At 37.1% G+C, this 20,785-nt stretch overlaps 1 protein-coding gene across 1 annotated transcript in view; it reads right to left on the reverse strand.

Moving 5' to 3' along the window:
- The window catches only part of LOC123536202 (uncharacterized), a 70,064-nt gene extending 50,557 nt beyond the window's left edge, over positions 1-19,507 (reverse strand). The window contains exons 1-2 of the mRNA XM_045319174.2: positions 19,246-19,507; positions 4,417-4,560 (exon numbers count right to left, since the gene is read on the reverse strand). Coding sequence (XP_045175109.2) covers positions 4,417-4,560; positions 19,246-19,450 — 349 coding nt within the window. The 5' untranslated portion in view covers positions 19,451-19,507. The remainder of the gene's footprint in view (positions 1-4,416; positions 4,561-19,245) is intronic.
- Between the last annotated feature and the right edge of the window lie 1,278 nt (positions 19,508-20,785).

Consider the following 20,785-nt stretch of genomic DNA (forward strand, 5'->3'; position numbering starts at 1 on the left):
CGGCATGACGTTTTGATATCTTTACAATTCGCGGGTAAATTCCAGTCAATTCAGGTAGCGACTGAACCATCTCAAAGTTTGTTGAGGTTTTGGAGTTGTAATTTCTGAATTTTGGTAAAGTAAGGACGTAAAAAACCACTCGCCCGATCGGTCGAGTATACAGCGAGTTTCCACTCGTCCTACTCAGACTTTAACTCGCCAATGCGAGCGGGCGAGTGGAATTTTACACCCTGTCATTAAAACGTTAAATTGTTACCTTTGAAAAAGAGGCCATTGTCCGTTCTACATTTTTTATCCACAGTGGTGACTAAAGGAGTTTATATGCAACATAAATATGGAGTCTTAAAGAAAAAATTTGTTTACGTTATTACTTTTCTGTATGTTTTCCGTCACTGGTCCAATATAAAAATTTGGCCTTTCAGTGGAACATTTACATAAACTGATATTTCTTTATAAATTAGATCTGGGTCCTAAATATAACTAAAAAATACAGAAATGTTAACAAAATTATTTAGGAAAACCCAATATTTCTATTTCTAAACGGTCAAGATAGTTTTTGTAACTATGAACGTATTTCAACGCAAATATTTCGAGTAGTAGACATCTAACCATTTTATGTTTAAAACATTTTTTTCCTTGTCCTGTCCGTTCAGATTAACGTGACGTGATTGAAAGGGAATATCCTGACGGACTGCGAAGTTTAGTTTCCACTTTTATTAATTAAATCCATAAAAATACTTCCGGGAGGTAATATCTATCTAGGTAAACATCCACAGAAGTCAAGTTATATTATAATTTTCCGGTCTAACAACAGAAAACATAATATAAGAAGAATACCCATGTGTTATTAAAATATCGAGACGCTCGCACGCACATGTTTTTAGAATGCCATTGATTTTTGTGTTTGTTTCTTTCTATTTTCTTATTTATTTATTTATTTATTCATGTTGAGGTGGCCTGACATGAATTCCCCAAGAATTAGCATAATACGATATCAAACACAGTATTTTCAAATATTAACTCGGGCGTTTTGATTTTGAGTTGACCCCTAGTTTGTTGCGCTACGGACGCCGCCATATTGGAAAGTCGACGTAACGTCATATAGCATTACGGCCTATAGGGAAAAAAGAAAAATCCAAGATTATATCTTTAAAATACACTTTATTGAAAAAATGAAAAAAAGGTCTAGAGATATTGATGAATGGTATATAAATATGTTTTTTGGACGATTTTATCGATACTGATAATTCAGAAACGAGGTAAACGTAATAGGTGGAACAGACTTTACTTACCACCTGGGAATACAGCAGGACATACTACACTACTTACCACCTGAAAATGTAGCAGGACATACTAAACTACTTACCACCCGAGAATGTAGCAGGACATACTACACTACTTACCACCTGAGAATGCAGCAGGACATACTACACTACTTACCACCTGAGAATGCAGCAGGACATACTACACTACTTACCACCTGAGAATGCAGCAGGACATATGACACTACTTACCACCCGAGAATGCAGCTGGATATACTACACTACTTACCACCCGAGAATGCAGCAGGACATATAACACTACTTACCACCCGAGAATGCAGCAGGACATTTTACACTACTTACCACCCGAGAATGCAGCAGGATATACTACACTACTTACCACCTGGGAATGCAGCAGGACATATAACACTACTTACCACCTGAGAATGTAGCAGGACATACTACACTACTTACTACCTGAGAATGCAGCAGGACATACTACACTACTTACCACCTGAGAATGTAGCAGGACATACTACACTACTTACTACCTGAGAATGAGGCAGGACATACTACACTACTAACCACCTGAAAATGTAGCAGGACATACTACACTACTTACCACCTTAGAATGTAGCAGGACATACTACACTACTTACCACCTGAGAATGCAGCAGAACATACTAAACTTCTTACCACCTGAGAAAGTAGCAGGACACACTACACTACTTACCACCTGAGAATGCAGCAGGACATATAACACTACTTACCACCTGAGAATGCAGCAGGACATACTACACTACTTACCACCTGAGAATGTAGCAGGACATACTACACTACTTACGACCTGAGAATGCAGCAGGACATACTACACTACTTACCACCCGAGAATGTAGCAGGACATACTAAACTACTTACCACCTTAGAATGTAGCAGGACATACTGCACTACTTACCACCTGAGAATGCAGCAGGACATATTACACTACTCACCACCTGGCTGAGAATGCAGCAGGACATACTACACTACTTACCACCTGAGAATGTAGCAGGACATACTAAACTACTTACCACCTGAGAATGCAGCAGGAGATACTACACTACTTACCACCTGAGAATGCAGCAGGACAAATTACACTACTTACCACCCGAGAATGCAGCAGGACATATAACACTACTTACCACCCGAGAATGTAGCAGGACATACTACACTACCTACCACCCGAGAATGCAGCAGGACATACTACACTACTTACCACCCGAGAATGTAGCAGGACATACTACACTACTTACCACCTGAGAATGCAGCAGGACATACTACACTACTTACCACCCGAGAATGCAGCAGGACATATTACACTACTTACCACCGGAGAATGCAGCTGGACATACTACACTACTTACCACCCGAGAATGCAGCAGGACATACTACACTACTTATCACCTGAGAATGTAGCAGGACATACTACACTACTTACCACCTGAGAATGCAGCAGGACATACTACACTACTTACCACCCGAGAATGCAGCAGGACATATTACACTACTTACCACCCGAGAATGCAGCAGGACATACTACACTACTTACCACCTGAGAATGCAGCAGGACATACTACACTACTTACCACTCGAGAATGCAGCAGGACATATTACACTACTTACCACCCGAGAATGCAGCAGGACATACTACACTACTTACCACCCGAGAATGTAGCAGGACATACTAAACTACTTACCACCCGAGAATGCAGCAGGACATACTACACTACTTACCACCTGAGAATGTAGCAGGACATACTACACTACTTACCACCCGAGAATGCAGCAGGACATACTACACTACTTACCACCTGAGAATGTAGCAGGACATACTACACTACTTACCACCTGAGAATGCAGCAGGACATACTACACTACTTACCACCTGAGAATGTAGCAGGACATACTACACTACTTACCACCTGAGAATGTAGCAGGACATACTACACTACTTACCACCCGAGAATGCAGCAGGACATACTACACTACTTACCACCTGAGAATGTAGCAGGACATACTACACTACTTACCACCCGAGAATGCAGCAGGACATACTACACTACTTACCACCTGAGAATGCAGCAGGACATACAAAACTACTTACCACCTGAGAATGCAGCAGGACATACTACACTACTTACCACCTGAGAATGCAGCAGGACATACTACACTACTTACCACCCGAGAATGCAGCAGGACATACTACACTACTTACCACCCGAGAATGCAGCAGGACATACTACACTACTTACCACCTGAGAATGCAGCAGGACATACTACACTACTTACCACCTGAGAATGCAGCAGGACATACTACACTACTTACCACCTGAGAATGTAGCAGGACATACTACACTACTTACCACCTGAGAATGCAGCAGGACATACTACACTACTTACCACCCGAGAATGTAGCAGGACATACTAAACTACTTACCACCTTAGAATGTAGCAGGACATACTGCACTACTTACCACCTGAGAATGCAGCAGGACATATTACACTACTTACCACCTGGCTGAGAATGCAGCAGGACATACTACACTACTTACCACCTGAGAATGTAGCAGGACATACTAAACTACTTACCACCCGAGAATGCAGCAGGACATACTACACTACTTACCACCTGAGAATGCAGCAGGACATACAAAACTACTTACCACCTGAGAATGCAGCAGGACATACTACACTACTTACCACCTGAGAATGTAGCAGGACATACTACACTACTTACCACCCGAGAATGCAGCAGGACATACTACACTACTTACCACCTGAGAATGCAGCAGGACATAATAAACTACTTACCACCCGAGAATGTAGCAGGACATACTACACTACCTACCACCCGAGAATGCAGCAGGACATACTACACTACTTACCACCCGAGAATGTAGCAGGACATACTACACTACTTACCACCTGAGAATGCAGCAGGACATATTACACTACTTACCACCTGAGAATGCAGCAGGACATACTACACTACTTACCACCCGAGAATGCAGCTGGATATACTACACTACTTACCACCCGAGAATGCAGCAGGACATATATATTACATTACTTACCATCTGGCTGAGAATGTAGCAGGACAAATAACACTACTTACCACCCGAGAATGCAGTTGTATTCCCAATGTCAAATGCAACACAGAATATATTACTGTTATGTTCTCCTCTCATCACAGATGGTTTCCCAATATCAGACAAAGCTTTTTCAACATCCCATAAAAACACCCTACGATCATCACCTCCTGCAAAACACATTGTTAACATCTCTTCATTATAACTTCTCTATATATCTTTACTGCATGAATATAATATACTGTGAAATCATTAATATTTGTGGGGAATTAATTTTCATGGATTTTGTGGTTGAGACAATCCACGGAATTTAATCCAAATGAACAAGTAAAATTTGCATTCATTTTATGTTCAAAAGTTGAAATCCATGAATTCATATCCCCACGAAATTGCCATTTTGACCAAAACCATGAAATTTCATGCCCACGAAATTAAATGATTTTACAGTAGACTTTGTTACTGCTATGAATGTATTAAACATATAAGGAACTTTGTTACCTGTATGGATATTTCAAATATATATGGGACATTGTTACTGCTATAGATCTATCAAATATAGAAGGGACATTGTTACTACTATGGATCTATCAAATATAGAAGGGGCATTGTTACTACTATGGATCTATCAAATATAGAAGGGACATTGTTACTGCTATAGATCTATCAAATATAGAAGGGACATTGTTACTGCTATGGATCTATCAAATATAGAAGGGACATTGTTACTGCTATGGTTCTATCAAATATAGAAGGGACATTGTTACTGCTATAGATCTATCAAATATAGAAGGGACATTGTTACTGCTATAGATCTATCAAATATAGAAGGGACATTGTTACTACTATGGATCTATCAAATATAGAAGGGACATTGTTACTGCTATAGATCTATCAAATATAGAAGGGACATTGTTACTACTATGGTTCTATCAAATATAGAAGGGTCATTGTTACTGCTATGGATCTATCAAATCTGGAACAACTGATACGGGGACTGGAAACCAGCATTTATCTTATCTTATGCTGTCGTCCAATCGAAGCGTATGCCGTAGGTTATTCTGCTATTACTCAAACACTTACGCCTTACAGTTTAACTCATCCTTTCAGTGAAAATCTGGGAAAGCATTTGTTGAATTTTTTGTTGAAAACAAAAGTTCTGCCATGAAATTATTGCCTGCATCTGTTTTTAAATGGAAAATATCTACATTAATGTTACTTTTCGCCCTGTGAAAATGGCTAAATCTAGACTTGTCTTACCCAGAGAAAAAGATGTCGTTTTTTACATGATATTTGCCTTATTGATTCAGAGTATTTAGAACAAACAAGCAAATTCGATGAATTGGTATCCCCCGCCGAAAGGGTTTGTGGTGAGGAATGGCAAAAAGATATATCCGGCAAAAAGTTAAGGATGTTAATAAGAAGCAAATAATTTCATTAGTCAAAATCAATTTAACAGAAAACAAATGTTTAATTAAAGAGTAGACAATAAATGTATGATACTCTGATCCGGACTAAAGAATTTATTTTGAATGGGATATGCTTACTGTAATAAGCTTAGCTTTTAAAATTAAATGCAGTTAATTGAAATGTGAGCTTGAAGTTTAACTGGAATGAAATATTTTCTTTGAGTGGTTTGGCACCAGGTGTTGCTGTTTTACAAGTTCATTTGAACTTAAAAGATCAGATGTCCTTAAGAGAACACAGATAAGATATCTTGAACATGGCTGAGGGCAAGGTTTGTGCAGTCACAACTTAACATGTTGAAGGTTTGAACATTTAAAAAAAAAAAAAAAAGGATGGAAATATATATATCTATATATAGATATATGTATATATTTATTTTTTTAGGGGGTGGGGGTGCAGGGGAACGGGACAGGAAACAAAATTTCACATGCTCATTATAAATATTGATTGAAAATTAAAAATGAAAAAAAAAAAGGTAAAAGGGTGAAGTTGGGGGGGGGGGGGGGGGGGGGCGGAGGATGCATGATCAGTGGTGGGGCATGACTGGGTGGAGAAGTGAAGTGGGGGAATAGTACAACTTGGAAGGTTGAAAAAAATCTAAAATAAATGAAAAAAAAAAAAAAAATGGGAGGGGGTGTGACCAAGGCAAGTGGGTGACCAGGTGTGGGTGCGCAACTTCACATGTTTATAATAAATGTTCACAGAAAAGAATGAAAGAAATTTAATGAAATTCTGCCAAATGGTAAGTTTGTTATGTACAGGGCAATAACTCTGAAGTTACAAAAAGAAATCCGTACAAAATTGTCTGTGCACAACCACATTATAGTGCTCTAAATTCTGTTAAAGTTTCATAGTTGCTAGGTCAAATATATCAAAAGTTATGATGCAGAAATTGGCATATCTATAGATCTATAGTACCCTATATAGTTAACACTAGAAACTTCTAAGGGCCATAACCCTGGTGTTACTTGGGCAATCTGTCTGAAACTTGATCAGCCCCATAACCTCATAGTGGTGAACATGTTTATGAAGTTTGTTTGAAAAAAATCTAAATTAAGGAATGAATTTTTTTTTTTTTTTTTGGGGGGGGGGGGGGGGTCGGGGGATAGTGGGGGAGGTGTGTGATCAAGGTAAGGGGGCGACCAGGTGTGGGTACACAACTTCACATGTTTACAATAAATGTTCATGGAAAAGAATGAAAGAAATTTAATGAAATTCTACAAAATGGTAAGTTTGTTATGTACAAATATGTAGATTTTTATACAATTAAAGGGCAATAACTCTTAATTTACGAATAAATCCAAATGAAATTTTGTGTACACAACCACATTATGGTGATCTAAATTCTGTTTAAGTTTCATAGTTCTAGGTCAAATATATCAAAAGTTATGATGCAGAAATTGCCATATTTATAGTACCCTATATAGTTAACACTAGAAACTTCTAAGGGCCATAACTCTGGTGTTACTTGGGCAATCTGACTGAAACTTGACGGGCCGCAAGAACTCATTGTGGTGAACATGTATATGAAGTTTTAAATAAATATTCCCAACCATTTCCTAGATATGGCTCCGGACGGACGGACGGACAGACAGACGGAAGGACGGACGGACGGACGGAAGGACGGACGGACAACGCCAAAACTATATCCTTCCGACTTTCGTCGGGGGATAAAAAAATAGGACATATCTTAATGAAAATAGCAAGTCAAAACTGTGAACTGTTGCCTGAAAGTATTTGTTTATGAAAGTGCTCTGTTCTTCACCATTTAAATGCGTGTTAAACCTAGATGATTTTCTGCAGTTTTATCTAAAAGTTCGGAATACTAAATGTAACTTCGTTGTCGGCCTTTTTTTTTAAAAAAAATATTATTAATATATTATTAATAAATTTAATCTTAAAACTGACGTGTGAAAAATACAATGTATTTAACATTGTATTTTTCACACATCAGTTTTAAGATTAAATTTATTAAACTATTTTTTGGAGTTTAAACAACAATTTCGTTTGAAACATTCCCTACATTCAAGAAGAATGTTTGTTTTTGTATGTAGAAATCTGACATTATAAACAATAATTATAATTATGGCTCTACAAGATTAAGGAAAGTGTCAGCTTTCTGTTATTTTCCATTTTTTTATATTCAAATCCAACAAAATCGGCCCTTTGATAAAGGTTTGAAGTTACGTGGTAAAATATTTCTTAGGGAAGTGAGTTCGAGTTAATTCATAATAATTAAGCATATCACCACATGCAGTCGCATGCAGTTTTTGCATCAGAATCCCTTTAGATCAATCCCTGATCATCTAATTATTGCCACTTAACATGTGACTGGTAAACCCTTTGAACAATAAGTGTTATAGCTCCATTATTAACATGAGGTAATATGCTAATTACACGCTAATCGATAGTGGCGAAAACAAAAAACATCGATTGCTAACGACTGGTCGATATTTACAGGTATGGACGACAGCATAATACAGATAAATGTATTGATTTATAAGAAGTTTCTACTCCCCGTATTAGACCTTCCTGGTCAAATATAGAAGGGTCATTGTTACTGCTATAGATCTATCAAATATAGAAGGGACATTGTTACTGCTATGGATCTATCAAATATAGAAGGGACATTGTTACTGCTATGGATCTATCAAATATAGAAGGGACATTGTTACTGCTATAGATCTATCAAATATAGAAGGGACATTGTTACTGCTATGGGTCTATCAAATATAGAAGGGACATTGTTTCTGCTAAAGATCTATCAAATATAGAAGGGACATTGTTACTGCTATGGATCTATCAAATATAGAAGGCACATTGTTACTGCTATTGTTACTACTATGGATCTATCAAATATAGAAGGGTCATTGTTACTGCTATGGATCTATCAAATATAGAAGGGACATCGTTACTGCTATGGATCTATCAAATATAGAAGGGACATTGTTACTGCTATTGTTACTACTATGGATCTATCAAATATAGAAGGGTCATTGTTACTGCTATGGATCTATCAAATATAGAAGGGTCATTGTTACTGCTACAGATCTATCAAATATAGAAGGGTCATTGTTACTGCTACAGATCTATCAAATATAGAAGGGACATTGTTACTGCTATTGTTACTACTATGGATCTATCAAATATAGAAGGGTCATTGTTACTGCTATGGATCTATCAAATATAGAAGGGTCATTGTTACTGCTACAGATCTATAAAATATAGAAGGGTCATTGTTACTGCTATTGTTACTGCTATGGATCTATCAAATATAGAAGGGTCATTGTTACTGCTATGGATCTATCAAATATAGAAGGGACATCGTTACTGCTATGGATCTATCAAATATAGAAGGGACATTGTTACTGCTATTGTTACTACTATGGATCTATCAAATATAGAAGGGTCATTGTTACTGCTATGGATATATCAAATATAGAAGGGTCATTGTTACTGCTACAGATCTATCAAATATAGAAGGGTCATTGTTACTGCTACAGATCTATCAAATATAGAAGGGTCATTGTTACTGCTACAGATCTATCAAATATAGAAGGGTCATTGTTACTGCTACAGATCTATCAAATATAGAAGGGTCATTGTTACTGCTATGGATCTATCAAATATAGAATAGTCATTGTTACTGCTACAGATCTATCAAATATAGAAGGGTCATTGTTACTACTATGGGTCTATCAAATATAGAAGGGTCATTGTTACTGCTATAGATCTATCAAATATAGAAGGGACATCGTTACTGCTATAGATCTATCAAATATAGATGGGACATCGTTACTGCTATAGATCTATCAAATATAGAAGGGACATGGTTACTGCTATGGATCTATCAAATATAGAAGGGACATCATTACTGCTATGGATCTATCAAATATAGAAGGGACATCGTTACAGCTATGAATCTATCAAATATAGAAGGGACATCGTGACTGCTATGGATCTATCAAATATAGAAGGGACATCGTTACTGCTATGGATCTTCATTGTTACTGCTATAGATTTATCAAATATAGAAGGGACATTGTTACTGCTATGGATCTATCAAATACAGAAGGGACATTGTTACTGCTATAGATCTATCAAATATAGAAGGGTCTTTGTTACTACTATGGATCTATCAAATATAGAAGGGTCATTGTTACTGCTGTAGATCTTCTTTTTTTTTTGTTGGATTTAACGTCGCACCGACACATGATAGGTCATATGGACTTTCCAGCTTTAATGGTGGAGGAAGACCGCAGGTGCCCCTCCGTGCATTATTTCATCACGAGCGAGCACCTGGGTAGAACCACTGACCTATCAAATATAAAAGGGACATTGTTACTGCTATGGATCTATCAAATATAGAAGGGTCATTGTTACTGCTATGGATCTATCAAATATAGAAGGGTCATTGTTACTGCTATGGATCTATAAAATACAGAGGGGTCATTGTTCCTGCTATAAACCATATTTATCAAATATGGAAGGATCATTGTTACTACCAGAGTTCTCGGAAACACTTTATTCTGCATATTTTTACGCATACTTTTTGGAAAAGGACGCACAAATATTCCAACAGCGAGTCCCCAGGACGCTTTAAAAAAAATTGTCAAATGCGTAGCTTACCAATTACACAACAGAACTACTTTGTCTGAAGTTTGCCTGTCAATCAAAGGCTTTGCGGTGACTGCTTTTTGCTCTCGACCAGTCAGAGATCGTTGTTTTCCAATAATCGCATGGTTGATTAGGTAGTACTTACTGTTTACGTAACACACACCTTTGATTTATGTGCTGACCAATTTATTTTCATAACACGCAGCTCACTTAATATGCTTTTTGCATTCGCCATAAATTTAGATAATTGAATTAGATGATTGAAAGTAGCGGTGTTTGCACAGTAACTGGACCTAATTTAGCTGTACTCAACTTTATCGTGAAGTTATTCGCAGCCATTCCCGAATTAATAAATTAATGTGTCAACAGTTGACTCGCTTTGTTTCCACAATGGATGCGATACAAAATATATTTCAAACACCGACATTGTTCAGTCATTTAAAGTAGGCAGTGGCTACAATAACTGTACTGTAATCCTAGCCTCCGATTCTAGGATTACAGAAGTTCCATATTCCTAGACAATCCTATGAGGATAGGCTAGGATTACAGAAGTATTTAAGAGGCATCAAATATATGCTAGGACATGCATGATGTTGTAAACTTACTTATTTCACTTAAAATAGCGATTTTTATGCTATATTAATGACGGCGCGCAGAAATGTGAGGGACAAAGTTAAATTTAAAAAAAAAATTTACATTTTAAAGATTTTGCCTGTCACTTGAGATTTCTGTGCATATAGAATCAGGCGAAATCAGCACCCCTACACGTTTTTATTTCAAAACCATACTAAATAATCACATTTGCTCATCACGTTACAAATAAAATGTCGGGCCTGAATTGATGCAAACATATTTATATTATTTATGCATGTCCTAACATATATTTGATGCCTCTTAAATTCTAAAAGAGTTGTCTAGCAATACAGAACTTCCGCAATCCTATGTAATAGGAGAGGAAAAATGTGCAACCCGATACAAGACTCGAACCTGCGACCTTCTGCATGCAAGTCAGATGCTCTACCAACTGAGCTAATCAGACAATCGATATCATAGACCAATTATATACATTATATACACACTGCTGCATTCCTCTCTCCTTTTTTTTCAAAGACAAATTAAGATTCTATTGACTAACCCAGCCATTGCTTCACCCTAGCTCTAGGATTCCAAGGTTAGCCACCACTCACAGAACCAATGTAATAGGAGCGGGAAAATGTGCAGCCAGATACAGGAATTGAACCTGTGACCTTCTGCTTGCAAGTCAGATTCAAATCAATGCAAAATTTTGACATTCTGATGTGATTATGTCGCAGTTAAAATTAGAAAAACTTTGCGTAAAACGATAACGTATCTAGTGCAAATATTGAAAATATTGAAAGTGAAACCGAAAGTGAATCTAACATAAAAAAAATAAATAAGGACAAGAACTGTATGGAACGATTCCTAGTTCAGGAATTTCCGTGGCTTGAAAAAGTGACTGAAAATGACCATGTTCAAGAAGTATGTTGCAAACATGTAGCTGATGCCATCTTTTTTACTTGAATAAAATTGACTTTTGAAATGTTATCCCTTCATCTTTTTACCATGAATACAAATACAAGATAAGTTTGTCAAAAATAATTCGATGTTCAGATTGTTTTATATTTGTGACGGGGCAATCTAAACGTCAAAACTTTGAAGGACCAAAATAATGGAGGATAAATCACAGTACACAGTCGTGTAAAGTTATTGGTTTTAGCGCTTGCGCATATTGGCATATATTAACATTCGCCCTATTCTTTTCCATTGAAACTTTTGACATTCATTTCGTATGAACCAGGGGTTCCACTAGACCTGAAAACCCAAGAGTCCCAGGACCCTTAGGCCCAAATTTTGAAGGGTCCTTTTCCGAAATACAGGAGTCCTGTCCCAACACGTCCATACAATTGACTATATTTTTTATTTAGTTAGATCTTTATACTAAGAAAACAATAAACCCAAGCTCATGTTACAGCATAATAAAAATGTCAGTTTCAGGTCATATATTGTAAACTAATATTTATCAAAATTCATGTTATTTTGATTAGGTTTTGCTCCTCTATGTTTCATTTAATTTTTAATAACAGAACAGTGCTATAACACTCCATAAAAATGTATCCAAAATGCACTATCCGGATACTGGTACACTTTCGGAATGTCATCAGAAAGTAGTTTTTGCTCAGTTTACTTGGCCAACTAAGCTAAATCGGAGAAAGATCCTCAAATAATGATGCTACTTATCATTAAAAACTGCATTGAAAGTCAGTTTTTTAAAGGAATTTTGGAAATATGCATATGACAATCGGATGTAATTAGACTTGTGAACGGACATTCTAAACTTATTTTTGCTTTCAAAATTCATTCAAATTACGGTATGATTACCAAGCAATGGTCTAATTTAAAGTTTGCATGAAAAAATCTTGCAGGGTACTTTTCACATGCTCGGTAATCAGCTGCTTACGATAATTTAATAATTGGCGCCTTTTTTGACAGTACACAGGATCAATACGCTTTATCAATTAATTTCAACACTTCGTTGATTCTTGTTACCTATGTGCACTCGCCGTGACGTAACTTGCTGATAAAAAATCAGCGAGGCATGTCTACAGGAGAAAGGGCGGGATTTTGCAGACGATCAAAGGCAGGAGGGCATGACCGCGAGTGTTTATTTTGGAATACACGTGTCTATCGTGGAAATAGTTTTATTGAAGGAATGAATGATAAGAGAAAGGATTATCAAAGGAAAATGCCTCCGGGTCCCGAAGGACGCACAGGCAAGTATCATGCCGGGTCCTTTGAGCGTCTTTTGAAAATCTCCCGGGTCCGGACCCGGGGTCCCGGGTCAAATGGAACCCCTGATGAACAGCAAACGGAAAGGCGCGAAAGTTACGTCATCGCTGCTTAGTGATAACCGACCGCTGTTTTGACGACGTCCGCGTATAGTCAGGGAGAACGTTCCTTAGATGACGTCGCAGTTGTTCTGTCTGGTGAACAGAATGGCCAGGAAGCTGATTTTAATGTTAAATGCTACAAATTATATGCAATTCATAATATTACATTGTTTACAAATGGAAAGGAAATATAATGTAAATATAAGAAATGAAACTATTTTTTTTGGTGTTCATGCGAAATGAACGACAGAATAGGATCGGCAAATTAAACATGAATCGCGCTGGCGATTCATGTTTAATTTGCCGATCCTATTCTGTTGTTCATTTCGCATAAACACCGAAAAAATTATTTCATTTCTTAAGTAGACACAGTAAACGATAATCATGTACAGTACATACATAGGTTTAAATCACCAGAAAATTTGTAATTTTGGATATTATTTGATAATTTTTATATAAATCAATGAGGAATTGAATTCCCTTTCAATATATGTAAGTTTTATTTGTATTAATGACCAATTCGTGACATAATCGGCATTTAAACCTATAGCATGTAAAACGTCGGCAGTGATGAAAATTTCATCAGAAATTACTTCCATTTTGGTCTTTCGAGTGTTTTGACGCGAGTGGGGATATTGTCCATACAAGGCCATCGCAGACGGTTTGGCCGGTCCGGCCATGGCCGGACCACTTTTTTGGCCAAGTATAACATCAGCCATACCAGTTTATTCGCATTAAATTTGATCTTTTACTTTGATCAAAAGTGCCGAAATATTGCATCTACAACGCGCGGAATCTGTCATGATTGCCCACGGGTGTGAAAACAACTTCGGCACACTTCCTGTCAAACGTATCAACACTCTTTGACTGGATTAATCATAACTAAACGATTATCTGATGAATCTTTAATCCGGTATGATTTAAAGGACAATCTTTTATAATTTATAATAATTGTTTAAATTCAAGTTTCAACTTTCAAGTTTATTGGCATAGTCAGCAAAACAATTTGCCTTTGCCCATTTACAAAGAATACACATGAAGTATGGCAAAGACATACAAAACAAATAAATAATAGCATTAGAAATAAACATAATTTTACATTTCATTAAATAAACTAGAAATGTGTCACCGGCACGGATGCCCCCGCAACAGGAGAAAGGTCACAGGCATGGTACTGCTCACATACTAAAAGAAGGACCCTTGACCATATTTATTTACAAAAAAAAAAAATTGTAGGAAAACCAGAAAATTTAGTATTCTGTATATGTAGTGAAAATTGGCTAAGTTCAACCAAGGACTGTGACCTTGACCTTTGAGCTAGTGAAATTTTTTTGTGCATGACACATCGTCTATCCATGTTTATCATTTGTGTCAAATTATTTTGAAATCTGACCATGCATGTCAAAGTTATGGACCGGACACGAAGACCACATTATCAGTTTATATGTAGTGAAAATTGGCTAAGTTCAACCAAGGACTGTGACTTTGACCTTTGAGCTAGTGAAATGGGTTTTGCGCATGTCACATCGTTTATCCATACTTATCATTTGTGTCAAATTATTCTGTAATCGGACCATACATGTCAAAGTTATGGCCTGGACATGAACACCACCCTTTCCCAAACATGCACACACACAAACACGGACAGGGGTAACACTATATGCCCCCCACCCCTCTATTTTATGGCAGGGGCATAAAAAGAAATGCTGTATATTTTTAAAAAATGGAAACAATTGTTTTTTTTCGCAACGTAATAAAACAAACCAAAACGAAAGCTAATTTCTTCTAATTATTTAATTATTTGGTAATTATTTTAAGATATGATTATTTATCTTAAACAACTGCTTTAAATCAAACAAAATGCCGACATAATCTCAACTATAACAAGAGGGCCCTGAAGGCCCTGTATCGCTCACCTCAAGAAAGTAATTTATTTATTTATTTATTTTGTTGGGTTTAACGTCGCACCGACACAATTTTAGGTCATATGGCGACTTTCCAGCTTTAACGGTGGAGGAAGACCCCAGGTGCCCCTCCGTGCACTATTTCATCACGAGCGGGCACCTGGGTAGAACCACCGACCTTCCGTAAGCCAGCTGGATGGCTTCCTCACGTGAAGAATTCTACGCCCCAAATGAGGTTTCGAACCCACATCGATGAGGGGCAAATGGTTTGAAGTCAACGACTCTAACCACTCGGCCACGGAGGCCCCTCAAGAAAGTAAGTCAATAGGTCACATTCATGGCCACTGAAGTCAGTTTTAAGATCAGTGTGCAAAACTGTACATGTCATCCAAATTTCAAGGCTGTATCTTAAAAAACAAAAAAAAAGGTCAGTAGGTCACATTCCACATGACCCAGATTCGAACTTGACCTAAAGATCATCAAGGTTAACATTTTGACCAAATTTCATTATGGTATGGTCATAAATGCAGCCTCTAGAGTGTTAACAAGCTTTCCCTTTGATTTGACCTGGTGACCTAGTTTTTGAACCCAACTGACCCAGATTTGAACTTGACCTAAAGATTATCAAGATTAACATTTTGACCAAGTTTCATTATGGTATGGTCATAAATGCGGCCTCTAGAGTGTTAACAAGCTTTCCCTTTGATTTGACCTGGTGACCTAGTTTTTGAACCCACCTGACCCAGATTTGAACTTGACCTAAAGATTATCAAGATTAACATTCTGACCAAGTTTCATTATGGTATGATCATAAATGCGGCCTCTAGAGTGTTAACTACAATGTAGCTTTTCCTTTGATTTGACCTGGTGACCTAGTTTTTGACCCCACCTGACCCAGATTTGAACGTGACCTAAAGATTATCAAGATTAACATTCTGACCAAGTTTCATTATGGTACGATCATAAATGCGGCCTCTAGAGTGTTAACAACAATGTAGCTTTTCCTTTGATTTGACCTGGTGACCTAGTTTTTGAACCCACCTGACCCAGATTTGAATGTGACCTAAAGATTATCAAGATTAACATTCTGACCAAGTTTCATTATGGTATGATCATAAACGAGGCCTCTAGAGTGTTAACTAGCTTTTCCTTTGATTTGACCCGGTGACCTAGTTTTTAACCCCACCTGACCCAGATTTGAACTTGACCTAAAAATCATCAAGGTTAACATTCTGACCAAGTTTCATTAAGATATCTATAGTCATAATTGTGGCATCTAGTGTTAACAAGCTTTTCCTTTGATTTGACCTGGTGACCTAGTTTCTGATTTCACTTGACCTAGATTGGAGCTTGACCTAAAGATCATCAAGATTAACATTCTGACCAAGTTTCATAGAGATGTTATCATAAATGTGGCCTCTAGAGTGTTAGTAAGCTTTACATTTGATCTGACCTGGTGACCTACCGGTAGTTTCTGACCCTATCTGACCCAGATTTAAACTTGACCTAAAGACCATCAATATTAACATTCTGACTAAGTTTCATTATGATATGACAATAAATGTGGCCTCTAGAGTGTTAAGTAGCTTTTCATTTGATTTGACATTGTGACCTACTTTCTGACCCCACTTAACCCAGATTTGAACTCGACCTAAAAATCATCATGATTAACATTCTGACCAAGTTTCATTACGATATGACCATGAATGTGGCCTCTAGAGTATTAAGAAGCTTTTCCTTTGATTTGACCTGGTGACCTACTTTTTGACCCACCTGACCCAGATTTGAACTCGACCTAAAGATCATCAAGATTAACATTCTGACCAAGTTTCATGAAGATACAGTCATTAATGTGGCCTCTAGCGTGTTAACAAGCTTTACCTTTCATTTGACCTGGTGACCTAGTTTTTGACCCCACCTGACCCAGATTTAAACTCGGCCTAAAGATCATCAAGGTTAACAATAACATTCTGACTAAGTTTCATGAAGATATAGTCATAAATGTGGCCTCTAGAGTGTTAACAAGCTTTACCTTTAATTTGACCTGGTGACCTAGTTTCTGACTCCACTTGGCCTAGATTTAAACTTGACCTATAGATCATCAAGATTAACATTCTGACTAAGTTTCATGAAGATACAGTCATAAATGTGGCCTCTAGAGTGTTAACAAGCTTTTCCTTTGATTTGACCTGGTGATCTAGTTTTTGACCAACCTGACCCAGATTCAAACCTGACCTAAAGATCATCAAGATTAACATTCTGACAAAGTTTCATGAAGATATAGTCATAAATGTGGCCTCTAGGGTGTTAACAAGCTTTTCCTTTGATTTGACCTGGTGACCTAGTTATTGATCCCAGATGACCCAATATCGAACCCGTCCAAGATTTTAATGACAGTAACATTCTGACCCAGTTTCATTAAGATTGGGCTAAAATTTTGACCTCTTAGAGTGTTAACAGTCAAATTGCTGACAACGGACGGACACAGGGCGATCACAAAAGCTCACTTTTGAGCACAGGTGAGCTAAAAATACATCAACATTTATAGCAATCTGCTAAAATTGGCCAAAAGTTGGATAGTTATCCTTGAAAAATATTATGAAATTGACTGAAAATCTTAACAGAAAATGGTTTCAAGATGCAAAAAAAACACACTCAATGGCATCCAAAATCTTAAAATTTTCTCGGGGGAGATCCAGAACCCACTTCAAGAGAGAGAGAGAGGGGGTGGGGGAACCCCCCTTGCGTGTTCTCCTCTCCTGCACTTGGCACTCACGGGATGCCGAAGGTGGGAACCACTTTTTCAAAGCTGGCGAAGGCCCTGCCCAAAGCGCTATAAAAATAGATCGGCAACGCACTTGAAAGGCATATAGAGCAAATCTCGCCAACATCCTGTGACAACTGAATGAGATCTCGTTTCGAGCGTCTGTTGATCATGATTGAAATAAGATTACTTTCGGATTGTTTGTTTATAATGATAATGGTGCTTTTTTAATGTTATTAGCATTTTCTACACGGGGAAAGAATGAATTTATGATTGGAAATCTGAGAAATCAACAGTTGTCGTAAAAAAATGGTTTATTACCACTGGGCATATGTCACGTAATAAATTCCGGTGACAAGGAATAGTAAACAACACTTTGTAAGTCAACAGCTTTTATTTAAAGTTCAACCCACGTTCTTATGGAAAAGTGAGACGCACTGACAATGATAGCTAACCCATAACTAATAGAGTCTATTCAGTTCGGTTCCCCATGCCGTCCTCAGCTTTTCCTGGTTAATCAGGGTTATATAGGAAAAATACCCAAGAGCATTGTTGGTAATTAGCTATCATGTCCGAGCGTTATTACAGCGGACTGCTGAATCTGCATGAATCTGCAATGTATAATGGAAATATGCCAGCATCCAGTTGGCTACCTGTATGCCTGGTACAGAGAAGAACTGTACTCTGTTAACCTTAGGATAAGCAATATACAATTATACATGTGTATGAAACAGAGAGAACAATATTTCGGAGAAGCAATATTTTTAGAATACTGAACTGTTTCTATATTACTTTATAACTATGTCCTGAACAGCCATTACATTACAATTTCCTTTCTTTCTTCTCTTTAAAATAAAATAATAATTTAAGTATGAACGTGTCATAATAATAAAGTAACAGGCCATTACATTACACAGACTGCCAGTTTTATACTTCAGTAAGGAGCGTCTGTTGATTTGATCACGATTGATTGTCGGCAAACGCTTTGAAATAAGACAACGCGCTAACACGAGATGACGCGCGATTATCCCCAGTTGCCATTATGTGTATTTTATAGTTCTTTGCCCTGCCATATAAGACAATTATCTCAATATTTCCTAGGATCGCCTCAAATTTGCTGGAGGTAACTGACAAGCTAATTGAGTAATCTGACTGGCTAGTAAAGAACATAGGAACATACAATAATTTCGTTTTTACCTGAAGCAACAAGAGTCCCCTGTCCGTGGGAAAATTCAATAGCATTTACACATCCGTAATGACCCACAAGATTTTTCCAGTGCAGGGTCTCTGACACAGAATATCTATGACGTAAAACCTGGTCTTCCTGACGGAATGACGTCTGGACCGACCTACTAGATAAATAATGAACAATATTCCCAGCGTTACACACTTTACGAGCCATTTCACAGTAGATCTATGAAAGTAATTACTTGTCCATTTTTAAGGTTTAAAACCACTAAATAAGACGGATAGAGATACAGGGCAGTTTATAACCCGGAAAACCCGGAAAAGTTTTAATTTTCTTATAATATATATTGCTTATAACTAAAATTGTTCATAACAAGTATAATAAGGCATAAGATGGAATATACATGCAACGTAAGATAGTAACCGAAACCTCCATTCAATTATTTAATTGATTTCAATCATTTATTTATTACTAACTCAATAATCTACATGTACAACCTGGAATAACTGATACGTATTAGACCTTCCTGGTACAGCCAACAAATTCTTAACAAAGTAGAGCTACCGGTTGAAATCTGTATCCTATATTACAACATTGTGCTGTATTACCAACTACATTGTTTACAAGGCCATTTTATTCCTCTCACAGTTGCTTTAGGTATTCAAATATTCTTCAGGTACCACAAGTCAGAACTTCAAATTTTGGTAAGAACACCTTCAGGTATGCTGCACCTGTTCTGTGGAATTCCCTTCCTGAAAGCTACAGAACTGCTGTAAACTTCAGTCAGTTTAAAAATCAGATCTCTTTTTGGAATGGAAATGATTGTAAATGTTCATTGTGCAAAACTTGAATCTCTTTAATAGTCGCATCTTTTTATATACCCCCATAGAACAGGTCAGCAGCATACTTGATGATGTATATGTTTTTCCTGTGTGACATTATGTAATTAAGTTTTGCCCTGTATTTTTGGTTTTGCTTGCATGTAGTTGTATATTATTTATTAGTTTAGCTTTCTTGATTTCCATCATGCAGTAGTATTATTTTCTTATTTTACCTTGTCTTTCAGTTATGTCTTGCATGCAGTTGTATTTGCATGGCTTTTCCTGCAGTTATGCTTTCTTTAATTTTCTTGTTATCATGTAGTAGTTGCTGTTCAGTTCATCTCATGTCTGATCCTGAGATGATAACTTCCTTTAGCTTTCTCTTAAATTATGCATTTTTGTGCTTGTTTTGATGGCTTCACTTTTTTACCTTTATTTTCTTATTGCAGTTTTTTAGGTCACAGACCTAGAACAGCAGCTGTTACTTGGTTTTTAAATCAATTACATGGTCTTAAATGTACTGCTTTACATGGCTGTTAAATATAAAATCTATCAGTATCACACTCAAAATGCTGCCGTGTCATTTTTATGTTTCCTTCCATGTGCTAATATGTATGGTTTGTTTTATATACCAGATCTCCTTGATTGTGCAATGCTATTATAATGTTCTGTCTTTGTGCTAGATGTAATTTTTAGGTTAATTTGCAACAATAATTATTCTAATGTT

The sequence above is a fragment of the Mercenaria mercenaria genome, chromosome 1 (genome assembly GCF_021730395.1).
Source record: "Mercenaria mercenaria strain notata chromosome 1, MADL_Memer_1, whole genome shotgun sequence".
Classification (NCBI taxonomy): Eukaryota; Metazoa; Mollusca; class Bivalvia; order Venerida; family Veneridae; genus Mercenaria; species Mercenaria mercenaria.